At 45.0% G+C, this 10,141-nt stretch overlaps 2 protein-coding genes across 2 annotated transcripts in view; both read left to right on the top strand.

Annotated features, from left to right (window-relative positions):
- Positions 1-7,326, top strand: part of HFE (hemochromatosis) — a 9,369-nt gene extending 2,043 nt beyond the window's left edge. Inside the window, exons 2-6 of the mRNA XM_008587621.1 lie at positions 2,039-2,302; positions 2,511-2,786; positions 3,878-4,153; positions 4,314-4,424; positions 5,396-7,326. Of these exons, the coding sequence (XP_008585843.1) occupies positions 2,039-2,302; positions 2,511-2,786; positions 3,878-4,153; positions 4,314-4,424; positions 5,396-5,436 (968 nt within the window). The 3' untranslated portion in view covers positions 5,437-7,326. The remainder of the gene's footprint in view (positions 1-2,038; positions 2,303-2,510; positions 2,787-3,877; positions 4,154-4,313; positions 4,425-5,395) is intronic.
- Positions 7,327-9,410: 2,084 nt separating this feature from the next.
- The window catches only part of LOC103603143 (histone H4), a 4,774-nt gene continuing 4,043 nt past the window's right edge, over positions 9,411-10,141 (top strand). The window contains exon 1 of the mRNA XM_008587620.1: positions 9,411-9,750. Within this exon, the coding sequence (XP_008585842.1) occupies positions 9,432-9,743 (312 nt within the window). The 5' untranslated portion in view covers positions 9,411-9,431 and the 3' untranslated portion in view covers positions 9,744-9,750. The remainder of the gene's footprint in view (positions 9,751-10,141) is intronic.

Here is a 10,141-nt window from a genome sequence, read left to right as displayed (position 1 = left end):
CGGGGCCTTGGTGTTATCAGCACCGCACTCTCCCGAGTGAGCCACGGGCCGGCCCTGTACTCAGTTTTAAATCACATTTATATGTCAGATCTTAGTTGACTCTCACTATTCATTGGGAGGTGGGAGCTATTAATACGTTTATTTTACTAGCAGTTAACAGGCCCTCATGTTAAATAACTCTTCCCAGGTTACAAACAATGTAAGTAATCTGGTTTTCTGATGTTAAACTAAATGCTACCACTGATTTTAATCTTAGCTGACAGTGATTTTGTGCTGTTTTCTAGCACAGCACTCATTGCTTTACAAACATTATCACGTGTCAGCATCAGTACAACACTTTGAGGGTAGGTACTATGTGTATCCATGTTTTACAGATGACAAGAATGAGGCGTGGCTCGCTTACCAGTAACTTTGTTCAGTGTTACACTGGGCTTTGTTGGCAGAGCCCATGTCTCCACTTCATGTCTGTGATTCTTAAACATCATAACATCACACTGCATTAAAGGTTGAATCATAAAATTTGGTGTTGAACAGAAATATTCACTGTTTACAAGTATAGAAAGAGTCTCAACCATGTGTTGCACTATTCTAGGCCCAGGAGAGAGAGCAGGGAACCAAGTCTTTGCCCTCTGATATTCTTTATTCTAGTGGGAGCGGTGACAATAACTAAAGGAGCAGAAAGATATACATCAGGTAACAATGGGTGCTGTGAAGACATGAGAAACACAGAGGTCAGGGCAAGCCACTCTCTCTCAGCTAAGGTTGGAGCAGAGACCTGAAGGAAATAAGCATGACACTGACTAGGAGCAAACTGAGAGGGCCTGACAAGTTTGGATGAAACAAGTTTTCTCATCATGGGAGGGGAGGAGGATGTCTCGTGCATTGCAGGATGTCTAGCTGCATCCCTGTTCTCTACTCACTAGATGCTAATAGCACTTTGTGACGACCAAAAATGGCTGCATTCTGGATATACAAGGCACTTAAAAAAGTTCATGGAAAAATAGAATTAAAAGATAATACAAATCTTTCCATGATCTTTTTGAAGTACCTTCATATTCTGAAGGAAATTGCTGAAGGAGCCACGTGTTGTGTGAAAGACGTCTGAGATGCCTCTGCTCTTTATTTTTATTTTATTGGCCTGAGCAATGCGGTGATTGGTGATGTCATTTCTGAGATGGTGAAAGCAGAGGAAAGAGCAGCATGGGGGAATTAAAAGCCTGGTTTTGGACGTGTTCAGGTTTTTTTGTTTCTGTTTTTGGCTGCTGGCCAGTATGATAGACATGTTAAGTTTGAGATTCCAATCAGGCATCCAAGTGGTAGTGTCATGTAGGCAGTTGGGTGTAAGAGTCTAGTGTTCAGGTCCAGAGATAAAAATCTCAGTCATTTATTTATCCAACAAGTGTTTATGAAGCACCTCTTACACACCAGGTGCCATTCTAGGCACTGGGGACATATTCCTGAGCTCCCTCACTTTAAAATAGAGGAAAGGTTTCAGGAAACTCTCACTTGCTAGAGGTCTTATCAATTGCTAGGGGTCTTGTCCTTTTAGCCTCCTGGGGCTCTTTCTATATTTGCTTTGGAACTGTTGTGATGCTGAAAAGTTGCCCTGGGCAACTCTTTCTTTTAAATCAGCAGATCCTCCAGCATTTTACAGCCAACATTTGCACATGAAAGGGTTTAGAGATGGAAAGAATGAAAAACCACAATAGCAAATTCCTCAGGACTTGAATCTAATTCCCTCTGAGCATCAACTGCTGAGCCCAACTACTATGGCTAAAGACGCCTTAGGATTTTCTAGAGTCTGTGGGCTCCAGGGGAAACTGCCTAATTGTGAGTAATGTGCAGGGTCTGGGGGCAGTGAAGGGGTGGCAGTAACATGTGGCAGAGGAAGGTACACAAGGAGACAGCAGCCAGGACCATCATGTGGAGGGAAGGCAGGACTGGGACTCGCTCCTCACAGGGCGAGGCAGGTGTGTGGAGCCTCTGCCTGCCTGTCCCCCCTGCTGCCCGTGCTGAAGGCTTGTTGCTCTCTCTCCAGGTTCGCACTCTCTGTGCTACCTTTTCATGGGTGCCTCAGTGCCGGACCTTGGGCTGCCTTTGTTTGAAGCTTTGGGCTACGTTGATGACCAGCTGTTTGTGTCCTACGATCATGAGAGTCGCCGTGCCGAGCCCCGAGCTCCGTGGGTCCAGGGTAGGACCTCGAGTCAACTGTGGCTACAGCTGAGTCAGAGCCTGAAAGGGTGGGACCACATGTTCACTGTTGACCTCTGGACCATCATGGACAACCACAACCACAGCAAGGGTGTGTGGAGAGGGGGCCTCGCCTTCCTGAGGTGGTCTGTGTTTCACCACCTTGGGGAGGCATCTTGAGGGAAAGAGTTAGGAGTTTGAGGTCCTGGGGGGCAGGAAAGAGGAAAGGAATTTGCTTCCTGAGATCATTCAGTCCTTGGGGATGGTGGAAACAGGAGCTGGCTCCTTTGGTTTTAGTAACACACCTGGGGTGTTGCTAGTGTCCCACACCCTGCAGGTGATCCTGGGCTGCGAGATGCAAGAGGACAACAGCACCAGGGGGTTCTGGAAGTACGGGTACGACGGGCAGGACTACCTTGAATTCTGCCCTGAGTCACTGGAGTGGAGAACAGCAGAGCCCGGGGCCCAGGCCACCAAGCTGGAGTGGGAAGTGCACAGGATTCGGGCCAAGCAGAACAAGGCCTACCTTGAGAGGGACTGCCCTGAGCAGTTGCAGCGGTTGCTGGAGCTGGGGGCAGGGGTCCTGGACCAGCAAGGTACAGTGGAAACATCCTTCTTCACCTAAACACTAGTGATGGAGTGGAGGAGGGCGCAGGCATGGGATACCTGACTGTGGTTTAGAGGAGGCCAAGGTTGTGTCTCCCAAGTCCTGGGAAGGGACTTTCCCAGTCCTAGGATCTCCACCTTGTAAATGAGATGTACAATATGAACACAAGTCATGGTTTTAATTTTTTTCTCTATGCATATGGTCAAAGAGGAAATATCTGTGATCTTCTTTTGATTTAACCAAACATCCTGTGTATATTTACACATTTTAGGAATTCAGAGATGTCAATTTTCACATAAATACCAAGGCAAGAAAATACCAAGTTAGGTGACCCACCAGAGTGGCAAAATCCTTTCGATTAGGTAACTTTCATGGAACATAGCAATAATCACTGAAGCTTGGCTATCTTACAAGGCCCTTTATTTATTTATTTATTTATTTGCAGCTGGCAGGTATAGGGATCCGAACCCTTGACTTTGGTGCTACAACACCATACTCTAACCAACTAAGCTAACCAGCCAAGGCCCATTTTGGGGAGAATAATTACTATGTAGAACAAGAATGCAGTGATAATTGATAGTTTGTTTTCGATCTTTTTTTTTTTTTGAGAAGAGGCTGTATTTTGCAAGATTGACCAGCAAGGAGACAGTAGGCAAGGCATTCTCAAATCTCTCTCCTCATCCAGGGACTGGGCAGGTTTTAAGGGGTACTGGGCAGGACTGATCGACTAGTTTTGGCTCAGGCCATCTGAATGGGCAAAAGTGAATTGGTTGGTCATATTCAATTACCTTTGACCCACATAAAGGGCAATTTCATCTGTCAGAACAAAGCACATGGGTAACAGGTAAGTATATGTACATAGTGGATGGTAGAACATGACTGTGACTATTTCTCCATGTGACACCTCATCAGAGCCAAATCTTGGAATAAGTTTTAGGACACAAAATGGTGTCTTCCCTGCAGCTTGTTTATTCTGAAAGGGGTATTTCCTTCCTCCAACCCATAAAAGGAAGTGAAAGTTCCAGTTTTCTGGCAAGGGTAAAAAGATTCCTCTCCTCATCCTTCCTCTTTCCTGTCAAGTTCCTCCTTTGGTGAAGGTGACCCGTCACATGACAGCTGCAGTGACCACTCTATGGTGTCAGGCTCTGAACTTCTACTCCCAGAACATCACCATGAAGTGGTTGAAGGACAGGCAGCCTCTGGATGCCAAGGTGGTGGAGCCTAAGGATGTGCTGCCCAATGGAGATGGGACCTACCAGGGCTGGATGGCCTTGGCTGTGACCCCTGGGGAAGAGCAGAGATACACCTGCCAGGTGGAGCACCCAGGCCTGGATCAGCCCCTCACTGCCACCTGGGGTATGTGGCAGATGAGAGCCAGGGGCTGAGAAAATCTGTTGTGGGTGGGACGGGGAGGGACCCTTGGGGTCAACATGGCAGTAAGAGGAGGGTCTGCTCTGAGTTGGGGGATGGGCTGGGGGTGGCAGTCACAGGCTTTAACTTGCTTTTGCTGTTTCAGAGTCCTCACCATCTGGTGGTCTGGTCATTGGAATCATCAGTGGGATCGCTGTGTGTGCCATTATCTTTACTGGAATTTTATTCAGAATCATAAGGAAGAAGCAGGCTTCAAGTGAGTGGGAACAAGGAGGAATTCTCTTACCCCTTCTCCCAGGACACACCCGTCCTCCTGTGGGAAGTGTGGCAGAGGCAGGGCAGAGGGGATTTGGAGTCTATGGGAAGCCTTCTCCTCTCCTTTTCATCAAGGGTACAGCACCTCCCTGGGAGCAGGAGAGGAATTAATGTTTTTTCCCAGAGTGAAAGTTCTAATTCCACAAACATCTTTTAAGCACCTACTGGTTTGCAAGTGCTATTTAAGGTAGTGCAGAGGCTTTGAGGTTGAGAAAGTCACTGGCTATTCTTAGAACCCAAATCTAGTAGGCAATGAAATCGATGACAAGTAAATGCAGTTGAAGAAGACCACCCGAGGTCTTAAAGTGGGTATGAAGCAAATGCTTTGGGGTATCAAAAGAAGGATGGTTATGTTCAGCTGGGGATCAAGAAAGGCATCTGGATCTTGAAGGAAATGTGGGATTTCTTTAGGTAAGGGTGAGGGGGAGGAGAGGTCTACACAGGTGGAGCAACCATGCAAGTGGGAGAGTGAGGCATGCTGGGAGGTGAGAAGTAATTACTGTACAGTCCCTGAATGTGCATACCTGCCAGTCACCAATTCTGCATTTCTACTTCCTGAATATCCGTGGTGGGGGAAAAGAAGCAGACAGAAGCCAGTTCATGTGGAGTCCTGAGGTCCTTTGGGACATGTTGTCATCACTGGGGAGTCAATGAAGGGACATGAGTAAAGAGGGACACAATCTCCCTTGAATGGTGACTGGGTTGTTAGGAAGGGAGATGGGAGGAAAGGAGACCAATTAAAAGGCTAACAAGCAATTCCAGATGAGAGATGATGGTACCTGAAATTCAGTAGTGCCCCCTAGTCAGAGTGGTCAAAATTGAGATGGTGAATGAAGAAGGTGATGGACAGGAAAGAGGCAAGGGGATGCCATGGTCTCTGATGAGCCTCTCCTGGGCCTCTTGTCTTCACAGGAGGAGCCATGGGGGACTACGTCTTGGCTGAGTATGAGTGAAATACAGCCTGCAGCCAACCGTGGGGAGGAGACAGAACGAGAGACTCAAAGATGGGGTGCATTGTGGAGCTCTTCATGTTTCAGGATGGAACTGGACCTAACAAATAGAAACTGCCTGAAGAACTCTTTGCTCTTAGACTTCCCTATTCACTTTCCCAAAGAGTTCTCTCCATTTAAGTTTCTGAGTTCCTGCATGCCAGTGATGCCGAGCTTGTGACCTCTCCCCAGAACTCTCTCTCATGAATCTCAAGCTGCATCTACAGGTTCCCTTCATTTCCTCTGTCATCCCATACCCCATACACCTATGTCATCTTATCTCCTACCTCTGAAAGAGGGCTCCTTAAATGATTGGGGACTCACGATTCATTTTGACATCTGAGCAAAGTTATGAACCTTCACCCTGGGACGTGCACACTCACACCCCTACCAGAATTTTGCACACACATCCAAGCACTTCTTCCTGGAACCATTCAACTAGCCTATGATTCATAGCTCTCTTTTATCCAGTAACTCATCTGTCACCAAACTCTGGGGTTTCTTCCTTCAGAGCATGATCTGGGTCACTGTGCAGCTGTGAAGGCCGAGCACTGCACAACCAGAGGAGGCACCTTTCCCAGAAAAGGCGTCATGGATTTTGTGTGTATTATGATGTTTTTCAGCAGGTGGGAGGGGAAGTATCTTGAAGGGGGTTGAGGAGGAGTGTCTTTTTGAAATCTGCACAAAAGTGTCATACAGACTTTCGAAGCTTATTGTGCCTGCATTTCCGATTCCTCTCTAGTATGCCAGATCTGAAGTACCATAGTAATTTTCTGCCTGGTCTCTCTGTTCTGATAATGAAAATCATGATAATGATAAGGATTATGATAATGATGATGTGGCTCACACTAAGCAAAAGCACCTACTTGGTGCCAGACTCTGTTCTGAGCACCTAATTATGTGGATTATTGCAGGCAGTTCTTACAATAATTCTATGAGGTAAGTACTATGATCTCCATTTTTTTTTTTTTTCTTAAGGTGAAGAAAGTGAGTACAAAATATCTCACGGCTTGCTGTGAGATGAAAGGAAACATCAGAAAACAATCTACTGATCCTCAGCTGCCATGTTTCTTTTCATGGTCTCTGTGGGAAGGTCCCCAAATGTAACTTCCTTACTCCTCTGTTGCTCTCCTGACATCTGTCTCTTCAGTCCCCACACAGGGACTGTGATTGCTGGGGTCAGTTAGTTGCCATGCTGGGCTTCACACTGTCCTTTCTGGCCAGTGCCTACAGAGTCAGAACCCTGGTGGTATTTCCCTCAACAAACTGTGGCAACCATTTTCATTTTAAGATGGGAAAACGGAAGCCACCAAGTGGCTCAGAGGATGCCCAGGCATCCTCTTGAAGTCTCTGGGATTCTGGTTCTCATCCCCAGTTGTGCACATTCAGAAAAATTAATCTAACCAGGCCACTCATTTGACCATGTTTAAGAGTCTTTAATATATATATATACACACACACACACACAGATATATAACAAACGTGTTTATGCTACAACATACACGTGGGTGCGTAACTGTGATACAAGCATTCTGTCTTGGAGGGCAGGTGCCTCAGAAGACGAAATGCAGCTCCAAAGTTTGGCAGGCATTGAATGTAAGCAAAGACATCTCAACTTTTTTATTTTTTTAAACTTTTTTTTTGGCTATGAAAGCTATGTAGAAAAAAGTAAAAGTAATACGCACTGATTGTAGAAGAGTTGAAAATAAATAAAATTAAAGCTATTATTTTATTAGTAAGTGATAAACTCTGTTAACTTGTGAATTAATTCTGTATTATTGATGCATTAAAATATGTAAAATTAACAAATACGTATATTTTAATAAATGTACAATTGTGTACTGTGTGATTTTACTGATGTTCATCTTATGTATATACTTAATTTCTGTCATTTTCAGGCCATTTTTATTGCTTTTAATTTTTTTTTACATTTTGTTTTATGGAATATTTTCACTAAATCCCGGAAGCTGGATTTGTTTTGCTTTGTTCTAAGGACAGTATTGTCTAAGCTTTAAGGCACTGATTATTTTGCCTTCATACTATGCTGGAAGCACACTGACAAGTTCTTTCTCTTTAAATATCATCCTGTACTCAAAGCAAACTTCCAAAAGGCTTCTCTTACTCTTCTACCTCATGAAAGATATGTTACAATTAAGTAGGTAACGGTTTGTTTTATATTGGTTCTATTTCACGCAGGCTGAGATTTCAAGAAATACCCTGGTCTTCACAGTAACGTATTTACTAACCATCAGCAACTGTGGCCTGTTTATTTATTTATTTTCCTATAACAGATGTGATAAATCTCCATTTTCTTTCAGTGTTTCTTAGCTTAATTTTTCTGGCTTTGTTCATCAAATTTTAAGGTCAACTACATTTGAAAAATCGAAGACCTCCATTTTAAATTGCGCATCTGTCTCGCCATTTAGCAAAGCCTCTCACAAAGCATGTTGGTAAGAAGATGGGTGACACCTAGTGGTCATGGTTAAATGTCTCATGTGAACATGTGACTGGAGTGCCAGGGCTGGGGGTTTTCCGAGGGTGAAAGGATAGACAAGGGTGTTGCTAGGGGAGATTGCTTGTAGGAAAAAAAACCCGGAAATTTGAGAAAACGAGCAAGAAAACGACTTACCAGCTATTTGAATGGCTGGAATCACAGGCCACTGCCGAGCTGCCTGAACTGGGAACCGAACAAAAGGAAAACAACCCTTCTCTGAGTCAAGTACACCAAGTTTTGTGCTGTTATAACAGAAAAATAAAAATACGGCAGGTGATTGAGGCCTACTGGGAGGTATAGGCCAAAATTCTTATGTTACATTATCATTAATCGTACATTACTATGTTATTTCTTATTTACTTATAAATTTACGGTGCTGTGTGTACTTTATGTATTATTAAATATTCTTTGTGGCCACCACACATATTTAAGAACAAAATGCTTTCTCCAAAATCTGCAGCAGAAAGATAAGGAGAAAGAAAAATTTGATTTGAGAAGCCTCTTCAAACCACGTAAGTTCCCATTCTGCTATTCTGCCTTTTTTTAAAAAAATGGGATTATCCTCGTTTTAACGCCAATAATCTTATCAAAGGCCTCCAAGGGGAGGACCCTTTAGGCTTTGTAATGACCTTAATCGAGTATTAGCCCTACACTACAATTAATCCCCATCTCTACAAAACGTATGTTCCAGTCTCTAAAACTGGAGCAGGTTGAAAGGGGATTGATAAAGAAGAGAAAGGAAGCCTATTTGGAACTGCAGGCAGAGCAGACAGGCACAGAAGAGCAGGAAGAGGGTCCAGGGGCAACTGATTATCCAAGCTTAGCTTTATGATCTCTGCCTCTCTCACAGACTTTTGCAGAAAAAGGAGTTAGCCAATAAATGTTTGAGTTGAGAAGAATAGGAAGAGGTTCTAATTTGCAATTCTTTGTCTACCTTTTTGTCTTCCCAAACGTAGGACTTTATGGGCAGAGCTTCGTCATCGCCAGGCTTATGCTTTGTTCAGCACACAGAAGGCCTTCAAATGCGTCGGTTTACATAGGAATATTAATAGAATTGGGGGGGAAATATCTCTTGACCTGTAAATTCACCCTCCTTCAGACATTATTTGTACTTTTCCCAAGGAACCATTACCTAACTTATTAGTAACTAAGTGGAAATAAAAAGAAGCGTGGAATGAAGCTCTCTCCTCAGCATCGTAGAACTGATGAGAAACAATGCAATACAAAAGAGAAACTAAAGCTTTTCAGCGCAACGAAATCTGTACCTCCCTTTCCAGCTCGCCCAACGATAGCTTTCACCGGCCAATCAAAACATCGAAATCTTAATAAAACATTCTCCTTGCTCCGCCCCCTTGATGACCTAATTTCGAAAAGACTCCGCGAAGGCATGTTGTTTTCAATCAGGTCCGCAAAAGCAGTATTTAAAGGACCGCTTTAGTCCCGAACACTCACTGCTTTAACAGCCATGTCTGGTCGTGGTAAAGGAGGGAAAGGCTTGGGGAAGGGCGGCGCTAAGCGCCACCGCAAGGTCCTGCGCGACAACATCCAGGGCATCACCAAGCCCGCCATCCGGCGCCTGGCCCGCCGCGGCGGCGTCAAGCGCATCTCCGGCCTCATCTACGAGGAGACTCGCGGGGTCCTCAAGGTGTTCCTGGAGAACGTGATCCGCGACGCCGTCACCTACACGGAGCACGCCAAGCGCAAGACTGTCACCGCCATGGACGTGGTCTATGCGCTCAAGCGCCAGGGACGCACCCTCTACGGCTTCGGCGGCTGAAAGCTGAGTCCGTTTCAAAACAACCAAAAAGGCCCTTTTCAGGGCCGCCCACAGGGTCGTGGAAGGGGCTGCACTGCGCTGTAGGAATGTTAAAACTGGGGTGGTGGAGGTCTCTGTAGCGAAGTAAGGCTGCTGAAAAGTAGGAACGATATTGCTTTTGTTATCTAGTTTTCGCTTAAGATTTTGGGGTATCTTGGTTCGCTGAGGTAGTGATAAAATCGGTTCCTTCGCAAAGTAATAAGGTTTTTAAAGTACTGCCATAGAAACGCGCGTTAGCACGTGCTAAACGGTTGACTTCATAAAATGCGCATTTCCTTTGTGTTTGAGAGCCGTCGGAGAGTGCTCTCCCGGGCTTCACCGGCTTTGATAGGCGGCCGTCATAGAAAAGTCAGCACCTT

Source organism: Galeopterus variegatus, unplaced genomic scaffold (assembly GCF_000696425.1).
Source record: "Galeopterus variegatus unplaced genomic scaffold, G_variegatus-3.0.2 Scaffold4468, whole genome shotgun sequence".
Taxonomy (NCBI): Eukaryota; Metazoa; Chordata; class Mammalia; order Dermoptera; family Cynocephalidae; genus Galeopterus; species Galeopterus variegatus.
This window is presented reverse-complemented; position numbering and strand designations above follow the sequence as displayed.